At 41.7% G+C, this 23242-nt stretch overlaps 2 protein-coding genes and 1 non-coding gene across 11 annotated transcripts in view; 1 reads left to right on the forward strand and 2 right to left on the reverse strand.

Moving 5' to 3' along the window:
* Window positions 1-23242, reverse strand: part of LOC111859303 (uncharacterized) — a 79088-nt gene that overhangs the window by 36840 nt on the left and 19006 nt on the right. The window lies entirely within an intron of this gene.
* Window positions 4324-23242, reverse strand: part of LOC111859309 (uncharacterized) — a 35220-nt gene continuing 16301 nt past the window's right edge. For 2 of the 8 annotated variants that reach the window (XM_072718698.1, XM_072718695.1), the window contains 15 exons: window positions 21536-21646; window positions 21063-21155; window positions 20003-20083; window positions 17443-17529; window positions 16739-16831; window positions 16133-16219; window positions 15800-15892; window positions 15515-15610; window positions 14754-14772; window positions 14232-14277; window positions 10972-11140; window positions 10706-10818; window positions 8882-8962; window positions 5657-5725; window positions 4324-4690 (listed from right to left, as the gene is read on the reverse strand). In XM_072718698.1, coding sequence (XP_072574799.1) covers window positions 4652-4690; window positions 5657-5725; window positions 8882-8962; window positions 10706-10818; window positions 10972-11140; window positions 14232-14277; window positions 14754-14772; window positions 15515-15610; window positions 15800-15892; window positions 16133-16219; window positions 16739-16831; window positions 17443-17529; window positions 20003-20083; window positions 21063-21155; window positions 21536-21646 — 1277 coding nt within the window. In that variant the 3' untranslated portion in view covers window positions 4324-4651. The other 6 variants (XM_072718696.1, XR_011994059.1, XR_011994058.1 and 3 more) reach the window with 6 other exon arrangements.
* On the forward strand, window positions 15276-15439 carry LOC111859319 (U1 spliceosomal RNA). The gene has a single exon (XR_002841802.1). It is a non-coding gene; the product is annotated as a U1 spliceosomal RNA (small nuclear RNA).

A 23242-nucleotide genomic window follows, 5' to 3' on the forward strand; every position in this document is an offset into this window, starting at 1 on the left:
TTTCTAATTATGCATTTCGCCCTGTACACTGTAACAATGGGGAAGCTGCGCTACATAATCTATTAGTTAAAGTCCACGGAAGTGGCATGTAGAAATGAGTCCCCAGGACATGTCATATATTGCTAGAAAGGGAAGAATTTGTACTTAATGAAAATGCATCAATGTGTCTGGGGCAGGATTTCTAAATATCCATTTTGCCCTGAATACTGTAACCATGCATATCAAAACTGCGCTATATCATCTAAAACTAAAAGTCCATGGAAATGACATGTAGAAATGAGTCCCCAGGGTAAGTCATATATCATTTTAAAGGGCAGAATTTCTTCTTAAGAAACTATAAGGCAATGTCTGGGGAATAATTTAAAATATTAATTTTGGCCAATATACTGTAAAAAATACCTATTCTTGGCTACATAGTATAAATATAAAAGTCCATGGATGTGACATATAGAAATGAGTCCCCAGGGTGAGTCATATATTGTTAGAAAGGGCTGAATTTCTTCTTTAAGATACTATAGTACACATGTAGCCGATCCTTTAATATGCAGCCCTTTAATAACGTACAATCTCTGAACGAGAGTAAACAAAAATAACGTGAGTGCTTGCTGGTTTAAACTGGCCAACTTTATGTTCTTTTCTAACTTTCCTGAATCAATTACCATTTTATTATTAATGGGTATTTTCAAAGGAAAACTCAAAGTAGAAGTGTACCATGGCGCCGCCCGCCACCCATCCAGTTTGTTCCCGGTTGGATATTGAGATAAAATAATTCCCTGTCAATCCAATAAATTCTATAGAACTTGTTGTTCTCTGTGAGGCTGGGTTTGAGCAGGCTACTTTGTGATTACAGGCACACAGGTTTAGCCCACTGAGCCACACACTGCCCCATATCCTCAATATGAGAAAATATAAATATTAATTATTTCAACCATTTTCCCAGTAGCATGTCTGTTGACGCTGAAAATGGAGGCTATATACATGTGTAATATAAAGTCAGAGCAGTAAGCACAGTGTAGCCTGTAATTAAGTTGACAGAACGTTAAGTGAAGCGTAGTAGTTCTTAAATGCAATCTTCCTCTGAACGAGGGCAGAAAAAATCACGAAAAAGATAGAGATTGCTATATATTATTTATAATAATTTTATTTTTATTATTACAATTACTACTACTACTACAATTGAGCACACACTTCGTAACCTTTCTCTAAACTAAACATAACTTTAAAATGAACTGAAATCAGGCATTGTGTTATTCATGACAATTATCAAAGGTAAACTCAATGTAGAAACACAGGGCTTGTAGTAAAAGCGCAGTAGCAGCAACGAGGTCGGACTGGATAAACATGCGGATCCACACCGTAGCAGTTCTGCGACGTCATGGATCCAGTGTGTTCCACAGTAGAATCCAGGTGAAGTGGGACACTTTTGATTTCTATTGCACATTGAAATGTTAACTCAGTGTAATTAGCCTACATATGATACCTTTCTGCTATCCCTAAGATGTCTGCTTATGACATCACAAGAATAAAAATAAAATTTCTTGCTTATAGAAGACGTGACACAGGACTATAGGGGAGACCAGGGACAGTTGCAACACTTCTGGGCATTTTTCGATTATTTCAAAATCCATTTACACTGGAATTGCCAATTTACTATATTACAAGCATTAGCATGTCAGGTACTTGAACAATATATTTAAGTGGTTTTATAAAATATGTACAGGTTGCAAAATTAATTTAAATTTAGTTACTCCACTGTTACAACTGTCCCTGGGCACAGGGACATTTGTAGCACATGCCTGGGACAGTTGTAACATGTCTAAAACAGCCTCCCTAATTAATGTATCAAATCCTCAAAATTGATAAAGCCTATTTGTCATTCATATTATGGATAGTGAGTATCCATTTTTTTAAATAATTAAGAGGGTGAGCCAAGAAGACAGTCTAACTGAGCATGTGCAGGTTGAGTGTAGTCACTCTAGCTTGTTTCTGATTGGAGGAATTCATCGTTTTACAGCTGTCCCATGTTACCCCTGTCCCTGGTCTCTCTCATGGGAAACCCCCTTTTTGCCAAGGTTTTGATTGCATTTGCCAGCTTCTCCTCTTCCTCCTTTGTACATACAGGATTTCCCCCTTTTGAATGCCCATGACCCTGAACCTTGCCCTTCACTCTGCGCTGAAGTGTAGATTTTGGCACATTCCTTGCTAAAAGTCTCAGCTTTGGTGTCTGTTTTTCCTGCCCCAGTTGCCTGAACTCACTTATTACTCCTGCCATCCCTCCTTCCCTCTCTCCATGTACTAAGCCGTCTCCATCCCTTCACCTTTCTAGCTTTCTTTCTGCCTCTCTCACCCTTGGCGCCAATGTACACTAAAATAATTGAATAAATTTCAATTAGGAGAAACCAATTTTTTCCTGATTGATAAATAAATAAATATTATTATTTATATATTATATATTATGCATATGGGGCGACAGAGTGGTACAGTGGTTAGCACTGTTGTCTCACACCTCTAGAACCCGGGTTTGAGTCTCTGCCATGGCTCCATGTGTGTGGAGTTTGCATGTTCTCCCCATGTTGTCGTGGAGTTCTCTGGTTCCTCCTAAAGCCCGAAACACGTTGAGGTTAATTGGAGTTATCAAATGGTGAATGGTATGTAACTGTGCCCTGGGATGGGCTGCCCCCCCCCCCCCATCCTGGGTTGTTCCCTGCCGTGTACCTGTAGCTTTTGCGATAGGCTCCAGGCCCCCCACAGCCCTGAATAGCACAAGCTGGTACAGAAAATGGATGGATTCTTCGGGGGGGAGTCTGAAAAGCTTCGTAGCGGATTATGTGTTTTAAATTGTGGGTTCTAGTTGGAGCAGGGGGTGTTATTAGATTGATTAGGAAACATCTGCAATTCAAATTTCTCAAACAAATTAAAGTTAACTTGGGAAGAGTTATAACTGTGTTGGCTGAAGTACAGGGGCAAAGGCTTATTCTGTTTAATATTTATGCTCCAAACAGGGATGTTCAGACGTTCGATACAGACCTTGAAGAGATGTTACAAGCTGCCTGCAGCCATATTGTGTTGGGGGAGTGATTTGTTGATGGGTCCAGTTCTTGACTGTAGTCTCAAACACGCAAGCTCATCCAAAGTACATCATACTCACAATTAACTAAAAACAAGGTTCCGTCGTACATGAAAATACATACTAATTATATCACATACAATACAACAATTACCCTGTGCGCCTCTTGGGCCACATGCAGAATCAGATTCTTTTCAGTGCTGCCCAACTTCTTCTTCAACAATGTTGGCCTTTTCCCACAGTGCAACAGCACCAAACCGTGTCAAACTTTTAGTCATGTGACCCATTACGCTTTGCATCAGACAAATTTACATAAAATTGTAAATTATTCAATAAACATTATTTTATCACAGTGTATTTTAAACAGTTTTGCATTTTATCAGCATTAACCCTTTTGATATTTTAATGAATACATTTCAAATCAATTTTAAAGAATCCAATGAACTTAGGTAAATTCAATTTATAACTAAAATGAACTTTTAGAATACACTGTCATTGGGACAGTTACAGCACCTGTTGTTCACAAACATGCACATGTTGCCACAGCTTGATTTACCCCAAAGCAATCTGCATGGAGTAGTTGGCATTCAGCCATCTGCACAACACTGTCCTGTATGTCTGGTTTAAGCCACATTTCCACAAAGCAGAATACAGGTAGGAGGCAGTGCCCCCTGCAGGCTGGTTATCCTCCCTTTTCCACCTGCATGTGCACTTCCTTGTCCATGTCCCTTTCTGCATAAGATTGCCCACCCCTGTCCTTCCCTCATTCTCCTCCAGCTTCCTCCCAGCCTAACCTCTAAGCCCGGCCAGGGACGCTGTTCCAGCTCCTGACTGGAGTCCTAATGACTGTGTCCCCTTAGCACCGATGGAGGCCAGCGGTGAGGAATCCATGGTTACAGTGGGGCTGGGTGGCATGGAGTAGCATCACACCAATTACAGAGAAGACATTCAGGTCAAGAGTCAACAGCCTTACAGAAATACTCAGTGTGGCAGCACCAAATACATTAAGGTGCTTTTAAACACAATATAACAGTGAACGCCCTGAATTTCTTTGGATGTATCACTTCCCAGATTTATATAGTTACTTAGGGTTCATAAAACCCAAAAAAAACAATGCAGGACCCACAAAGTGATGCCCCCTCCTTGTTTGCTTGCTCCACTTTCTGAGTGAAGATCTGCTATCAATATTCAGAGAGAAAAACAGAGTAATTAAAGGAATCAAGTGTCAGAATGAGAATAATGGAGCCACAGGCAAATACAAAACAGTGAGGATTTATTCAGAATAATTACAGATAGCTATAATGTACATTTTAACACTGTAAACACAGCAAAGGTGAGATAATGACATACACATATTTACAAAAGCCTGTTCCTGGAAGGTTATCCTGGGTTACTGGTCCTTCCCAGTATGTCTGCTACATGCAAATGTTTCTGCTACCCAGAAAAATCTTTCAAGTTCATTAAAAAAAAAAAAGAACTGTAACAGATCACTGATAATCCAGTGACTGATTATCTGTCCAGTTTGTTTATGCAACAGACGTGGAAGCTTGAGACTGTAGACAATCTAAAAACTGCAAACTCTGATTAGGATCCTTCAGATTTCAGTGCTTCTTTCCCTGTAACCTGTGAACAGCAGAAGGCAAAGCTGAATTACAAGGGAATGTGTGTCCATCCATCCAATTTCTGAAACCACTTATCCTGTTCAGGGTCACAGGGGGTCCAGAACCTATTCCAGAAGCTACAAGTGCCAAACAGGGAACAACCCTGGACGGGGCACCAACCCATCCCAAGGCACACTCACACACCAGTCACTGACACATGCATACTTACGGGCAATTCAATAACTCCAATTAACCTCTGAGGAACCCAGAGGAAACCCCACAACAACATGGGAAAAACATGCAAACTCCACACATGGAATCCCGGTCCCATAGGTGTGAAGCAACAGTGCTAACCACTGCACCACCATGCCACCCCTGGTGATGTTTGTGACACCTCAAGATGTATTAAGTCAGTAAAAGTGTGGCCCAGGTGTGGATTCAAGGGTGTAAGGACTGGAAGTCACCATGAGAGAGTCTGGGTACTTTATCTAAAGCCCTGGATGCAAGTTCAAAACCTCACATATGAATTACTTTTCTTTACACAAAAACACTACAATATCCCTACTGAAGCTCAGGCCAAAACTGGCTAATTAACAATATAGTTGTGTTAAACTGACATATGTTCAGGGATTGACATAACTGGTACGCAAGTACGCATTCACCTTTAAAAACAATACGTGCGGCAATCAGTTGTAACAGCGTGAATGCGTATGTATTTTATGTGCATTTGCACCGAAATTATCATGCATTTTAACCTTTATATGCTAATTCGTACTTAATTTGGTAGAGGTTAAAATGCACAGTAATTTCTTGCCATTTTGGCGAAAATGCCCATAAAATGTATACGTACGTATTTGCGCTGTTGCATTAATCGATTGCTGCACGTACTGCTTTTAAAGGTGAATGCCTACTTGCGTACCAGTTATGTCAATTTCTGCATATGTTCTTATAATTAAACATGTGTAACTGCCTTATAGTGCATATTTACCTCCTCAGTCTTTGGTTCATTGTGATCAGCAGGTGATGATGCCTCCATCTCCTGATTGTCATGTGATCCCTGCAAGTGCAACTGTCAGCTGATACATTTTATATTAACAGGTTTTGTCAAAGTAGTAAAGTAGGAGCTATTAAGTGGTATTTACCTTTATGTTTGCAAAACTAGTTTTAATTAAACAAGTAACTAAACAATAAAGAACTGTTTACATCCCAACAAATATATCATCTTTGATACTTAACCTTACTTAATCTCCATTGCATGGAGACATTTCTAAGAAGCCAGCCTCCTTGTTCAGTAGAAATACTATGGAGTTAATTTAGTGCCAAAAGTATCAATCAAAATTTTGAAAACCACAAGCAAATCATTAAGTATCAGAATGAAAATTTGTATTCCAAATATCAAAAAAGTCAAATAAAATAATTTTATCCTTCTTCTTCTCTAATTTGTTTTGCTTTTGGAATTTTTTTTTTGCTTTTGGAATATATTTCTTTGCTTTTGGATTTTTTTTTTGCTTTTGGATTTTTTTTTTGCTTTTGACTTTTGGCACTGTTTTAACGGGTGGGCGGGCCTTAGCAGCTTCACGTCTATTGGTCAGCTGGAATTTGGAGTGAACACGCCTTTAACCATCTGAGCACGCCCACTCCATGACGCATCAGAACATCGCAACATAGCGGGAAGCTCCGGAGTCAGTTTACAGCATGGAATTGCATCTTTGTAGTTGTATAATAGTGTACTTTTATTAGGAATCGGTGTATGCAACACATATTTCGCGTTCATAAAATGTCACCAACCCATCCAATTCAGTAACTTTCGCTATTCCACCAACGCGCTGACCAGGGAAGTTTCTAGCTATTGAAAAGATGAGAGGCTAAGTCAAGTTTACGTGGGGCACCGCAGTTAAGTTAGCTTCATATTCGAAATTCAGTTTTCAGGCTTTAATAACATTTAACGGAAGTAAGGTGGGGTATTTTTAATGTCAGAATCTTGATGTCCAGTACACAGACAACGATGCACACCGATTATTTTTGCGCTTCAAACCATTTCGTGATTTGTGCAAAATCGTGTTAATAGCTAATATAATAGGCCCTGTCAGCTATAATGACATGGTGGTTTAGCATTTTGGGCTCATGGTGACTGTTGCACACCCCTTTCTTTCCCAGATTGCTTTACATACGATTTTTAATTAATTTTTGAATGTTCGAAGGTATCCGTATAATGTGCAATGGGATAATACATGAATGGGTTAATAACTTTAAAACTAGATAAGACAGGCACACATCTAGTGAAGTGTGCTTTGATCAGTGGACTACAGGGAACAATGCACACCCCTTGGATTTTCAGATTATTTTTGTCTGTAATAGTTACTAATTATTATATTGCATCCATTTAAAGTGCAATGGAGCAACACACTATAAGGGGTTAACAGCTCTGAAACAATTTTAAAATGGGACAGCCATGTCCTATGAAGTGTGCCTTGATCAGTGTACTCTGGTGGACAATGCACACCTCTTGCATTTTCAGAATAACTTTCTAAGTTATTAATTAGTACGCTGTATCCATATTATATATGGTCGATACCCGATATAATCATGGGCGTCGCCGCCATTAAATCTCAAGGGGACGTGTCCCCCTCACATTCCATAATTATTCGTTTGGACCCCCCCCACATTTAACATAAAATATTAGTTTTATGCCAGTGCGTCCCCCTCCCCCCCTCACATTCAAAATGCTTCTGACGCCCATGGATATAATAGAGATAACACATATTAATCAATAAATAAGTTGTAAAGTGTGATTAAGGCAGTGCACCGTGGGACAAAGCAAATGTACCGCAGCTGAATTGCTTGTTTATGTGTTTCGTCACATTTAATACATTAGCATTAAGCTTTAGTGTGTTGCCTCAATGACATGTAATATGGATACAGCGCACTAATTAATACCTGTTAGAGAGAAAGTTATTCTGAAAATGTAAGGGGTGTGCATTGTCCCCCAGGTTCACCTGATCAAGGCAAACTTCAGCTGGAAGCTAGAAGCTTTAGCTAGAAACTTCCCTGGTCAGCGCGTTGGTGGAATAGCGAAAGTTACTGAATTGGATGGGTTGGTGACATTTTATGAACGCGAAATATGTGTTGCATACACCGATTCCTAATAAAAGTACACTATTATACAACTACAAAGATGCAATTCCATGCTGTAAACTGACTCCGGAGCTTCCCGCTATGTTGCGATGTTCTGATGCGTCATGGAGTGGGCGTGCTCAGATGGTTAAAGGCGTGTTCACTCCAAATTCCAGCTGACCAATAGACGTGAAGCTGCTAAGGCCCGCCCACCCGTTAAAACAGTGCCAAAAGTCAAAAGCAAAAAAAAAATCCAAAAGCAAAAAAAAAATCCAAAAGCAAAGAAATATATTCCAAAAGCAAAAAAAAAATTCCAAAAGCAAAACAAATTAGAGAAGAAGAAGGATAAAATTATTTTATTTGACTTTTTTGATATTTGGAATACAAATTTTCATTCTGATACTTAATGATTTGCTTGTGGTTTTCAAAATTTTGATTGATACTTTTGGCACTAAATTAACTCCATAAAATACACTGTTAAAAACGTACAAGTAACAGTGTCCATGGATCCAGAGTGAGGATCCGTTAGGGGTGCAACGGCATTGCGGTATTTTATGATAAAAATAAAACCTAGTTATATTATTAGTGCTCTTCTATATCGAGGTTTAAATGATGACATCACTGCACATTAATATCCGTGACACACACAAACACGCTATTATTATTACATGAAATATCTATTTAATGTTCCCAATTCACATTAATTCAGATTTTATTCCTGAATCTGTGACAATTTGCTATAATCCTCATAATGCTTGTTCAGTGGCACTTCCTATTTAAAAATAATAGCCGGAATTCCCATCACTAAACTAGACGGTTGTTCATTCACTGTAGGCCTATACATTCATTCCCAGATTTACTTTGCAGCCAATCGGATGCTCGCTTACAGCGCGCCCTTACATGCCTTGCTGGCCATAATTGAGAAGGGAAGCAGCACCCACATCATATTTCTGAGGACTAGCGTAAGAACAAAGGGAATAAATCTTTGCAGGGAACCTTGTGAGACACACTATTTAAAAATGACCGCTGCCAGTGTTTAAAGATGAAGGGCATGGTGTACAGTAAAACCATCCTGGATTATAGGAAGACCTTTGCTTACCTCCACTGGGATTGATTCAAATAAAGATGACCATTCTGCCATCTCCTGATTACCATGTGATCCCCAAAACGGTGAAAACATCTGTTGATAAATTTCGACATGTTCAGTCAAACAAGTAATTTCATTACCATGACCATGGTATTTACCATTCAGCTTATGAATAGTTTTAATGTAACAAAATAAAATTAAGGCCAATCAAAATATATGTAAAATACAACTTTCCTGCATGTACAATGTAAGACATTAGCTTGCTTTGACAGATATAACGACCATGACAATGTAACACATGGGAAAGATCACATTCCTTAATAGTGCTCCTGCCAATCGCAGGAAGGCACGTGTATTGGGCTGTGTGTTGCCAGGGTTTGAGCAGGAGGAAGGGGCTGACCTGGATGCAAAGAGGGGCGATTTTGGCTTTGGTTCGGGGTTATGAATGATATGCGTTAGTCCTACCCGGCCCCTAGATGGATAGATAACAAGCTTCAGTTGCAGAGTTTTGGAAAGTTTTCCCAGTGGTGCTGCTGTTCATGGAGCATGGAGAGCATTTGCGAGACAAGGGTGTGGGAGAGGAAGAGCTGCGGCAGGAGCTGTAGCGTGTTCTCCATATGCGAGGTCTCACATGGGGGAGGGCATGACCCCCCCTCACAAAGCCTCCCACATTGCCTCAGCTGCAGCGTCTATGAAAACTCACTTTTACCTCATGGGGGGTCATGGTAGGAGCTGGTCATGTGCCTCTCAGCCCTGGGGACAGACACAGCTATGCTGCACTAGTGGGGGCGCCGAGGAGCCAGTTTGGTTGATCAACCGGACCTCCTGAAAAGTGACCTGGGGGGTCGCCGTAGACAACTGGGTGAGCCTCTTTGGGCAGCTAACGATACAGAGAACCTGGTGCGGCGGCCTATGTACACATGCCCCCCCACTGTACAGAGCGAGCTGCTAAGGACCAGCTCATCAGGACTCTCTCCCCTAAGCAGCTGGTCCATGTTCAGCCAGAGCCACCCTGGGGCTGGCAGTGGAGGGCGAGAGAGTGGGCTGCCCCCCCCCCCCCCCATGCTGTACCCATTCTAAGGATAGGCAAGCAAAGGTGCCAGGGTGATGACAGCCCTCCCCAGAAGCTCAGAGTCCTGCACTATCCAGCAGCTTGTAGTCCAGAGGGAGTCTAACCCCAGGATGCAGGGGACCCGCACTGCTGCTATCCACACTGGGTGATGCAACCTGCCACCTTGGCCGGGCTGATGGACATGGTGCTGGTGGGTTTCTCCAGGCAGGAGTGTCTGGTCTACATTCTGGTATACGGTGCCTCTTTGGACTCCTGCGACTCGTGCTGGAGAGGGTGGTGGCAGCAGGCCTGAAGCTCCACCCGGAGAAGTGCCACTTCATGCAGTGAGAGGTGGTGCTCCTGGGGCACCTTGGGAGAGGGAGGGGCATCGATACCATGCAGGACAAAGTGCAGGTGATACCTGGGGGGGTTTGCCTGCATGACCGCCCCCCTGTTCCAGTTGTTACTGAGGGACAGGGAGTTTGTCTGCTCACCACAGTGCCAGGAGGGGCTGCTTAGAGAGAACTACTGCGTCCCCTGTAGGGAGCTTATGGCAGGGCTGCCTTCCATCAGGCACTGGAAGTCCTGCCTGTGTGACCAAATGTCCCCACAATGTGATAAAAACCTGTTTTTTGTGGGGAGCATTTTGTTGTTCACCACAAGGGGAAATTCAATTTTATAATAATCTGTGACTGCAATCAAAAAACTAAAAATGCCAGAAGACTTGTATTTTGTTTGGTTACTTATGGTCACTTACTAAGGTTATGGCTGCGTAGGGGACTTACGTTGTAGCGCCACAAGTAGCCCTCGTTTTGCAGTGGCAAGCAAATGGGACAATCATCCTGCGTGCAGTTCTCCCAGTGTGAGATGATCTGGCAGGAGGAAGCGCAGTGCTTCACTGCAAGTGTAGAAAGATTGATTCAGGCTGTTAGGTGACAGAAACCGACCAGGCACTGGAGCGAAGGTGAATGCGAGAGCCAAAGGAAAATGAATCCTCCCCCATCCTGAATCCACCCAGAATAGTGTAACAGAAGTGCGGTCCTGCACTCACCCTGGCAGGATGTGCCGGCCTGGCAGTTATCCATGTGCTTCACGACCCTCCTCATGGTGCGGCACTGGGGCCTGGAGCACAACCACGATTCCCTGTAGCCCTGCTTGAGCTGCTGGCACTCGTCAGCGTGTTGCAGGAGCCACAGCCGATCCTGTATCAGCTCGGCCTTCTCCGGGTCGGTCAAGGAGCCCAATAGTGGGGGGGGGGCAAAACAATGATCTCATCAGCAGGGGTCACTGTATGTTTGTTACAGTCACCAAAACAGCCTTCATGCTCTCTATGCTGTGCAATGTGGGCTTGGGCCTGTAAACCTCAGCTGTGTTTCTCCATCATAATCAGACCGGTTTCTGTGCGGCTGGAAAAGCTCGATATCTGAAGCGCCACTCAAAGCCCTTTCCCTCGAGTCCCCATCTGAACGTGGTCTGGGGCCCCTGCTGGTTTGGGGGGGCAGCTCTCACCAGGTTTGCCACCTTGGCGGCACCCAGGAGGTCAGCTGGGAGGGGGGACAATCTGTTAGGGAGGGGGGACTTGGTCTGGAGCTGGGTGCCAACCCCTCCCACACCAGTGACCCCTGTACCCCCAAGCTGCTGTCCTGTGCCCTGTACATAGGGCTGCCTAAAGGGGGCACTGTTCCTTGTTGCTTTTCTTTAGAAAGACACAAAGACTCCCATTACTGGATGTTCCTGGGGGGTTTTGTCTGCACGGCCACCCCTCTGTTCCAGCTTCTGCCAAGGGACAGGGAGTATGTCTGGTCACTGCAGTGCCAGGAGGCCTTCTGCAGCATGTCTTGTGGTACAGATGGGGGCCTCTACTGTGAGTGCAGAGACACTCCAGATCCAGGACTGGGAGCTCCTCCTAGAGGGGGAGGCCTGTGTAGCATCATGCCAGGGAGAGGTGCTCACCCGCCCTAAGCTGCAGGCTGTCTTGGTGTCGGACTGGAGGCAGCGACAGGAGCAGGACACTGACCTGGCATCAGTGCTACAGGAGGTGGGGGTCCAGGATGGGGCAGCTTCCTCCCAGGAGACCGAGGGGGTGTGGTCCAAAGTCGAGACCCTGTGTCTGCTATGATGTGCTGCAGAGGGGTCTACAGGGGGCAGCACAGGGACGCCAAGGACTTCTGCCATTGCTGTGACCTCTGCACAGCACAGAAGGTCCCTACGGGCAGGTCACTCGTCCAGCTGCAGTAGCTCCCAGTGGGGCCATAATGGAATGAATGGCAGTGGACGTTTTGGGCCCATTTCCCTGTTCTGACAGGGGTAACGTTCATGGGGATGGATTACTTTACCTGGTGGCCGGAAACCTATGCCATCCCTGACCAGGAGGGGGAGACAGTCACAGATGCCCTGGTGGACGGCATATTTAACCAATTCGGGGAGCCAGAGACCAGTGACCAGGGGAGGAATTCTAAGTCTACTGTGTTCCTCTCCCTGTGCAGCCGGCTGCGCATACACAAGACCCGCACCTCCCCCCTGCGGCCTCAGAGTGACGGCCTGGTGGAGAGACACACAGCTGCCCCTAGTGCTCATGGCCTGTCGCTCCTCAGGGCAGGACTCCACATCCTGCACTCTGCTCTCCTCATATTAGGGAGAGAGCTCTGTACCCCAGCTCAGTTGGCCTTTGATCGCCCCCCTGACTCCCCAACTGAACCTTCCCCTGAGCCCTGGTCCCCAGTTGTCACACCCCCAGAGACAGAGGTCTCTGAGCATGCTCAGGAATTTGTTGCGGGGATGTGCTGTGCTTGCCTTAGCTAGAGAGGGGCTTTTCTTGGGGCAGAATAATCCCAGCCCACTCGAGGTTGGGGGAAATCCACTCCCCTGCATTAGTTCTTTTTGTTTGACGATTGTCCTTCTCTTGGGGATGAGGAACTTTGTAGTGGGTAGGTAGGGTAGCGTCGTCATACACGGAATGCAGTTGCCAATGACGCTGCTGCTGCTGGAAATGTTTTATTTTCTTAATATCTTGGAATACCCTTTCAAGGAAATAGTTTGTTTATTAAGGAGGTATCACACAGTTTTGTTTTAAATATATTTTATAAATGTGCGTGAATAATGATGGCACCCGCTGTCACGATCGCTGGGCGAGTGGGGAACGGGGAATCAGGGTGCAGGAAATGGAGAGTTGGGAACGAGGGGATTATTCCATAGAACAAGCAGAACGAGGTACAAACCGGGCAAAAGACCTCAATGACGGAACTGGGGATACATACTCTGATGTGGACTTAAATACAGCGGACTTAATGAAACAAGAAACAGCTGGTAACATCGGGGTTTCACATGAGGTTAACAAGGGGGGTGTGGCACACGGAAGGATCAGACGATCGGGAGAGACACCTGCTGTTCAGATCATTGAATCGGCTGATGCAAGGTTGTCAGGTGATCAAAGTAACTTCGACAAATGTGCACATGTGTTGGGGGGCCAGAAGGAGCTGTGTTTGGAGTGAAGCAGTTTCACTAAGAAGAGTGTTTGTGAAATATTAAACAGCGTACCATCTCCCAAATATCTGGGCAGAAGGCGCATGAGGTATGTTGTTTTTGTTGTGCATTCTAACTGTATGTAATATATTTATTGCTTCGACATTAATGTAAATATGATAATGGACCTCTGAAGATTTATGTGTACGGATAATATTATTATTTTTTTTTAAATCACAATATTTATTTAATTCCAGTTTTTTATGGTCTCAGAGGTAAGAAGGAAGATAATAAATACTCTATGAAAATTAGCTGAAGTGTGGAACCAGCTGAAAAATCTTGGGAGCATTTACACCGGCGCCCTGCCAGTCACGGGATGGCATGTGTATTAGGCTGTGTTACCTTGATTGGTGTGTTGGGGGGAGGGGGTGTAACTGACCTGGATGTGATGAGGGTCTGTTCAGTTCTAGCTTTGGGTTCAGGTTTCTGGATGGCATGTGTACCGGAGTGTATTTCCAGATTATTCAAGCTGGTCATTGCCAGTAAATATTTCTTTTGTTAAATCAACATTTGTCAGTCTTATGGTATTATATGACGGCCTTCCATACCGTGTTTAACAACAGGGACCCATGACCATGGAGAATTTACTGACATGTACCTGTGTGCTGGAGTCATAATAAGGGCTCTTCCTCTACCTCAGACTCCATACTTACAGGGAAGGAGGAAGAGCACAAGGGCCACAGATTTGCTACAGACACAATTATATATAATAATCTGAGGGAAGGACTGATGTAGAGAAACAGGTCCCAGGACAGCAGCCAGAGGGGCAGATGTATCTTGGACACCTACCTCGTTTGGCTCAAGATCTTTGATCTGGGTGAACGCTTCTTTTATTCTAAGGAAAAGATAATACAGTTGAGAGCTGTCACCATTTCTCGATCATACTCGATTACTCAATTATTAAAAAGCATTGATTCAAACTTTCCTTCTTGATTACTCTGCAATATGGAGGAAGGAAGATGCCATATAGCAGATGGGGATACAAATAAAGAGCAAAAGCATCAACTGTACGGAAGCCCTTCAGATTAAAAGTGAATGAAAATGCAGCGTCTGTCAGTATTGCAAAGCAGAACGCAAATATCTTAATTTTCTTTGCATGACCAGTTCTTGTTCACTTTCCCCCTCTACATTCACACATAACAATATATATAATTTAATTTCTGACAAACGCACCCAGAGGCGGATTTTTACTTTCTGGACCTGAAATGTCCGCCTCTGAACGTGCCACACAGTCTATCAGTGAATCCAACAAGCAGGCAACACAGTGGGTAACAATGGCACCTCATACCCCCTGGCTTGGGCTCTACTCACATTCCTTTTCTGGACAAATCTGTAATTAAAAAGAAGAACAGTGATACAATTAACTGTTCTCTAAATGGTAAGACATCAATGTGTTTGTTAATGTAATAATATCGAATAATGATTACTAGTATTTATGTAATTATCATACAATGATGAGAGCTTCAGCCTTTTGTATTACATAGACACATGTGCTGTATCACTGAGGATGTGTTTATATCATCTCCCTTTGTAATAATCAAGGCTCCTCATTACAGCATCAGTGCCCCCTACTGGCCAGGAGGCCATTACAGTCCTACACCACTGAAACAGCATCATAAAGGCACACCAAAAAAGCTCAAAAGAATTTAAGCAGCAGTGTTATCCTGAGCCATACAATGTGGTGATTAAACAGCATAATTCAGTTACAAATGATGTATTCATCTAGGTTAAATCTAGGTTAAAATATATATTGTACAGTAGACAATGACTTGAAAGCTGCCAGCACATTTGAAAAGTCCTAGTACAAATATATACAGTAAGTACTTCAGGTACTTACTGACCTGGCAGGGCAGATACCATGATCACAAAGGTGGTTCACCCAGGGTGAGGCCCAGCCATTGCCCTGTGGCTGTGCTGACCCCTGCAAATTCCCCAAATGTGGGAATCTACACCGCATAATTTCTGGTGGTGGGGGACTGCGTTCACGCTCTCCCCGATTGATTTTTTTTTGTGTCAACACTGATCACTTAATTCTAAAGGTAAGTTATGCATAATTTGGCTGTTATACTTACAGTATGCAGACATCTGTGCAACAAACCAGCCAAAGAGGAAGACAGACCCAGAAATCAGGACCATCAGCCGTAGATCCAGTGGCTGTTTTCCTGTGTCTGAAATGACATCATCACAACAATCACTGAAAACGGAGGTCAGTAAATGAGCAATAAGTGAAAGAGATTAAACCATGAGGACCCATATAGTCTTTCCTAAAGGGTTTGTGTAATTTAGCTGCATTGTTAAGTCTACTTAGGAAAAAGTAAAATTGCAGAAGAAACATCTCAAATTTATAGTGTATTTACCTGCTTTGAGTTTTAATGCTACAGCCAGAACAACAGAATTCAGGAGAGGGAGACCAAAAGCCCCAGAGAAATATACATATTTACGGGGTTTAGCTGAAAGGTAGAGAGAAAAGCATTAGTCATACAGCTACATATACATTCAAATAACCATACATTTTTATTTGGTTTTTCATTATTTAAACATTAAAATGCTCATTTTATTCAATTAAAAAATTCATATAAATACAAAACTTCATTAAATACAAAAAAATACATTTATTTTACAAGAGCATTTCAGACATTTCAGATCTGTGAATTTAAGCTTAAAAAAAGTGTCAAAAAAATGTTTTGTACCACAGTGTTCATCCCGATTCCAGTCATCATTGTTTGTGACAGTCAGTATATAGAGGAATACAAACTCGCACATTTTTTCAGGTCGTCCTGTGGTCAGGGTTACAGAACAACAGAGGTTATTAATGATGGCAACAAATTGCTGTTCCTGTAACATCAGTAAACACATGAAGAAGCATTCATAACAAAACCACTTCATCATTGGAATCATATGTGCTTTTTACAACTTGACAAAAGGTATGACTTTAAAGAACATTTTTACTGTCTGTTCCTTAACCATTAATAAACTAATCATTACTAATCATTTGATAACATAATAATGCATAGAAAAATTAATTCACAAATTTAGAAATGCATTGCAATCATATCTTGCTCCTGGTTGTAACAAAACAGCTAGTAAATCACAAATATGAAACAGTGACACAGAGCAGGGAGCTGCACTTGTAGAGTGTCACCATGAGAGGGCGCCGTCTTCAGAGATATAATACATTTCTGAATCTGATTGTAAGTGAATCTTCTTATTTACTAGCATATTATCAAATGATTAGCAACAGTTTATTAATGTTTAAGGAGCAGACCTTAAACTAAATTGATACCAGTTTTTCTTACCTTTGTCATGTTCCAGAATCACACTTAGATACAGGAAACTTAATATTAGGTGAAGTGTGATAAAAATCCCCAAAAGGATTTTCTGGGCCAAATCTAAAATACATCAAAATGTTAAAAACAAGAGATTAAATACATATAAAAACAGGGCCTTTATTAAATATTTTTTTGCTATTTTTTTGCTAAAAATCCTAGAGTTGGGATTTTAGAGCAGGTGGACAAAATAATGGAAATATCAACATATTAATATTAAGGTCCTAATAAGCAGCGTAACCCAATGTTATCTAATGTAACCCAAACGATTTCTTTCGAATGTGGACCAACCAAAATGCCAAGCAGATACTCAGGATAAAACTGGATGAAAAGCTGGCTGACACCACAGCTTGTGTTTGTGTTACTGGGTACAATAGAATTCTTTTACTGTGATTAAAATACATAACAAGCACAGTGATTGTGACAGAAATGATCAGCTCATGTTACTTTTATTTAGGCTGCTTCCTAAAAGAACAAATTGTTAAAAAAAAACACTTGAAAAACCAAAATGATAAAATCATATGATTAACAAGATATAATAAATCTCCACTGAAAGCCAGTTAAAGGCAGACAAGCAGATAAGCATAAGACTGATGGGAATATAATGAATTCTGATCATTTTTAGTGTTTGTGCAGAATTACTGCATTATTGCATTTCAATATGAAATACTTACAGAAATGTCTGAATGAGCGCAGAAATACTTTGGCAAAAATACATGCACACATTCCCAAAGAAGCTACTGTAATCGGGATGAAATATCCTGAAATCAGGAAGGAAATGTTACTATACATTAGTTGTGCACAAATTCCCCACCCTGATTCTACATTCACACATTCAGTTATAGCTATGAATATAAACTTAAACATGGTCAATGTCTAAGTTTCATGTGTTTGGTCTTATGCATTTAAACACTCCACACATCATATGTCCACACAATCCCAGTCACATGACCCTCACAATTACATACACTAGTAACAATAAAGGAAATACTGTCAGACAGCCGTTTCTACTATGAACACAAGCATTTATTATTCATCCATCCTCCTGCAGGACCCACACATAAATGAGATTTAAAGGGTTTGGGCCAATCAGGGATCAGTTCCCATCCTCCACAGGTGCCACATACATAAACAGGGAAGAATCCTCAGATAAACAGTCATTCAATGAGCTCCACCTGCACAAAGCGCGACACAAATTGGCTTCGCTAGTTTCCTACCGGCTCATTTTCACGGCATGCACGCACGTACTCAAAATAGCTAATGATTTTGCCCGCATTTTCCACTTGTAGGAGTGGTGTTTTTTAAATGAGGCGTGGCTGGGTGCATTGTTGGCGTGCTGCTTTTTTAAGGCAGCAAAATGGCATAGCCCTTTTAACCAAAAAAACCACGTCTAAAGGCAGTGGCGCACAGTATTTAAGCAATGCTTCGTTACGGACACAGGTTACATCCTCGAGGTGCACTATTTTATTTAATGTTTTAATTTATTATAGAGTACAATATTCATATTAATTTAATGAATCATATTATTTAATGAAACGCCAAAAGGAAAACAATATATATTGAGTATCATAACTGTATCATTAAACAATCTTTCGAGTTCATTATCAGAATTAAGCACATACTGAAACTGAAAGGGCATTTGGATTGCCAAAAATGCGTTTCAGATACAGTATTTAGATACATCAGGTGGAACATTACAGCCCCCAAAAGGTCACGGCATTCTTTGTGGCATGTTGTGTGTTGCATAACATTGCATGCTTGATGGATGGCTGCTGAACATAAATGAGGTCACATTATAAGATTTTAGAAAGTGTGCTGCTGAACCTAAGGCGCCCATGCCAACAAAGGAGTGCATGTCTACAGCAGCTGGGCAAGGAGGGATCCGCTGGTAGGAAAGCTGAATCTTCTTTAGCCTGATAAAGAATCTAAATTGTGATATTTAGAAAAACAGCCCTATTGCCTTTTATTTGAACATTTTAAAATAATGTTCAATGTTCAAAATAATTTGAAATAAGGCTGTAACATTACAAAATGTGGAAAAAGTGATGCGCTGTGAATACTTTCCGGATGCACTGTATGGGTGCAATGATGTTAATGGTACTGCAGGCGGATCAAGGGATTATGGTTAGGATTAGGGTTAGGATTATGGTTAGGATTAGGGTTAGGATTATGGTTAGGATTAGGGTTAGGATTATGGTTAAGATTAGGGTTATGGTTACAATATGTTTGTAGACATTCTGTTACTTAGACTAGTAAACACTAAGATCCTTCAGCTCTTAATTACCCTGACACGACAGACTAAACCACAAATGCACATCCGGCATCTTTACACCTTGTATCCTTATATGGTAATTGTGTGGCATCGTACTCCGCCCATAACTTGCTCCACCCCTGGCTGCAGCGAGGCAAGCATGCCTTTGTAATAGCAATCCGCAGCTGCGATTTACACTTTGTGTCAGAGCCTTAAAATATAGCCCACTGGTTTTCCTTTTCCTTCTTTCTTTTTGTTCTTCCATCCAAAAATAATTTGAAATAAGGCTGTAACATTACAAAATGTGGAAAAAGTGATGCGCTGTGAATACTTTCTGGATGCACTGTATGGGTGCAATGATGTTAATGGTACTGCAGGCGGATCAAGGGATTATGGTTAGGATTAGGGTTAGGATTATGGTTAGGATTAGGGTTAGGATTATGGTTAAGATTAGGGTTATGGTTACAATATGTTTGTAGACATTCTGTTACTTAGACTAGTAAACACTAAGATCCTTCAGCTCTTAATTACCCTGACACGACAGACTAAACCACAAATGCACATCCGGCATCTTTACACCTTGTATCCTTATATGGTAATTGTGTGGCATCGTACTCCGCCCATAACTTGCTCCACCCCTGGCTGCAGCGAGGCAAGCATGCCTTTGTAATAGCAATCCGCAGCTGCGCTTTACACTTTGTGTTAGAGCCTTAAAATATAGCCCACTGGTTTTCCTTTTCCTTCTTTCTTTTTGTTCTTCCATCTGGCACATTATGTATTCTGGTTGCTTAGAAATAAAAGCATATACAGTATATGTTCCATGTACTGTACTACGATCTTTTTACCAATTGTAAATGTATAAGTATTATAGAATATTAAGAATTAATTACATATATTTACTGAAAGTATCACAAAACCTTTAATTTAATTATAAAACATTTAATTATACATTTATAACTATAACATTTAATTAGAAAACTCACCCAGTAAAAATGTGCGTTGCATCGAGGCATTAAGATGGACATAAAGAGTAAGTATCAGTATGTTAAACATCACGTTTAAACCTGTAAGTGTAAAACAAACCAAATTAGACACAGCACAGAGCTCCTGGGCTAATCAGAATTGAATGGCTCAAGTCCAAAGAAAATCTGGCTGTTGGTCCTGAACCACTTCAATAAAAACATCCTACTGACTCAATGGGCAAATTTGTATTAGTTCAAGATTAACAAAAATCTACTAGGGATTCAAAATTCCTATGATGTAATTAAACGAAATATACATATTTAAAGAATTGAATTTTTTTGTGCCTTTATATGTCATTCTGTCATGTCCTGCCCTGCCTGACCCTCCTGTTTCCTCCCTGGTGTGGCTCTAACAAGCCACGCCTGGTGCTCAGTAGCCTCCCCTCTCGTTCCTGCCCTGCTGCTGATCACACCCAGCTGTCTGTCTGCTCGGATTTTACTGCAGTGTTAAGGTATTCCCAGTCTAGTGATCTCCAGTTCTGTCATTGAAGTCATATTGTTCTGTTGTCTATGCCCTTGCCTCTCCATTTGATCCCCTATGAGGCAGCATTGCTTATGGTTAGGTTCAGTTTGTTTAACTGCCTTTGTTTGCCTTGATTCCTGCTCCCATGTCCTCCATTCCACCCACTCACAACAGATATGTAAGGGCTGTGTAACAGATATGTAAGGGCTGTGTAACAGATATGTAAGGGCTGTGTAACAGATATGTAAGGGCTGTTTCACTAGGCCAACATTTCCTTCTAATGCAAAACCAATAAACCAAGAACTAATGTTAAGAAAATCCATGCGATTCACTGGGATTCCCCTGGCTGTGCTTCCCGGCGGAGGCTCCAAGAATCTCGATTGGATAAGCCAAAAGATTATGGGATGTTAGGAAAATGATCGGGGCTCAGACATTTGATTTAATACATTTTAAAAAGAAATACCTGTATAACTAATTCTGGTTCAGCGTTCCAGAAATAACTGGGATGTAAACAGCAAAAGAAGTACAGTATGTGTAGTACCAAAAGAACATACTTACTTCGGAATAAATTAAAGAAGCTAAAAAATTTTCGCATTCTTGCTTCTTCAGCGCTCCTTAAGTAATGAATCAGCAATATCCCGAACCCAACAACTGAAATGAGATAAAAACATAGTCACGAAATTTGTCAGAGGCATAAATAAGATGTGCTCAGTGGTCCTGTGTTTAAAGCCCTGCACAGTACTGTCTTCTGGTGGATGTGGGTTTGAATCACATTGGGGTACTGAAAGAATGTGATGTGTATGGGCAAAACATCATGTAATACATCCCATAAAATTTATTCATCAGTAATGAGAAATATTTATAAAATGGTCAAGCTTCTCACCAGGTGCCATTTAATTACTTACAACATGAAATGAACTGGCTCTATACTGAGTTCTGACCCTCTATCAATACATCAATGCCCAAAGTAACTAAATAAAACTAAAATAAACCAAAAAAAGTACATTATAAAAATATGCTAATATACTTACATGGGATTAAGAACACGATCGTCGGAACTATAAAGATAGTTAGAAAAGCTCCAATTTCTGCTACTCCTTCTCTTCCAGAGAAATATATTGCAAGAAACACACCAAGACCAACTGAAATGAGGTAAGAATACTGAGTCATTATGAAATTCATGACAGACACACTCAGCGATCCTGTGATTAAAAGAGCACAGCCCTGTCACCTGGGGGTTCTGGGGTTGAGTCCCATGTTGGACACTGAGGTACTGAAAGTACATCCCAGGTTAAGAACACTGTTTAACACTGTTTATGCAAAGATAACGATGGTTCAGTGGGACATTATGCCATAATATACAATCATGGCCAAACGTTTTGAGAATGACACAAGTATTGATTTTTACAAAGTCTGCTGTCTCAGTTTTTATGATGGCAATTTGCATATACTCCTGAATCTTATGAAGAGTGATCAGATGAATTGCAATTAATTGCAAAGTCCCTTTTTGCCATGAAAATGAACTTAATCCCAAAAAACCCATTTCAGTGCATTTCAACCCTGCCACAAAAGGACCTGCTGACATCATTTCAGTGATTCTCTCATTAACATAGGTGAGAGTATTGATGAGGACAAGGCTGGAGATCACTCTGATTGAGTTAGAATAGCAGACTGGATGCTTTAAAATGAGGGTGGTGCTTGAAATCATTGTTCTTCCTCTGTTAACCATGGTCACCTGCAAGGAAACATGAGCAGTCATCATTGCGTTGCACAAAAAAGGACTTTAAAGGATATTGCGGCTAGTAAAATTGCCTCTAAATCAACCATTTATCGGATCATCAAGAACTTCAAGGAGAGACGTTATATTGTTGTGAAGAAGGCTTCAGGGTGCCTAAGAAAGTCCAGCAAACACCAGGACCATCTCCTAAAAGTTGATTCAGCTGCGTGATCAGGGCACCACCAGTGCAGAGCTCTCTCAGGAATGGTAGCAGGCAGGTGTGAGTGCATCTGCACACACAGTGAGGCGAAGACTTTTGGAGGATGGCCTGGTGTCAAGAAGGGCAGCAAAGAAGCCACTTCTCTCCAAGAAAAACATCGGGACAGGCTGATATTCTGCAAAAGCTACAGGGATTGGACTGCTGAGGACTGGGGTAAAGTCATTTTCTCTGATGAATCCCCTTTCAGATTGTTTGGGGCATCTGGAAAAAAGATTGTCAGGAGAAGAAAAGGTGAGCGCTACCATCAGCCCTGTGTCATGCCAACAGTAAAGCACCCTGAGACTACTCATGTGTGGAGTTGCTTCTCAAATAAGGGAGTGGGCTCACTCACAATTTTGCCTAAGAACACAAACATGAATAAAGAATGACCTCCGAGAGCAACTTCTCCCAACCATCCAAGAACAGTTTGGTGATGAACATGCCGTTTCCAGCATGATGGAGCACCGTGCCATAAGGCAAAAGTGATAACTAAGTGGCTCAGTGAACAAAACATTGACATTTTGGGTCCATGGCCAGGAAACTCCCAAGACCTTAATCCCATTGAGAACTTGTTATCAATCCTCTATAGTGGCGAGTGGACAAACAAAAACCCACAAATTCTGACAAACTGCAAGCACTGATTATGCAAGAATGGGCTGCTGTCAGTCAGGATTTGGCCCAGAAGTTGATTGACAGCATGCCGGGGCGAATTGCAGAGGTCTTGAAAAAGGGCCAACACTGCATATATTGACTGTTTGCATA

The sequence above is a fragment of the Paramormyrops kingsleyae genome, chromosome 12 (assembly GCF_048594095.1).
Source record: "Paramormyrops kingsleyae isolate MSU_618 chromosome 12, PKINGS_0.4, whole genome shotgun sequence".
In the NCBI taxonomy this organism is placed as follows: Eukaryota; Metazoa; Chordata; class Actinopteri; order Osteoglossiformes; family Mormyridae; genus Paramormyrops; species Paramormyrops kingsleyae.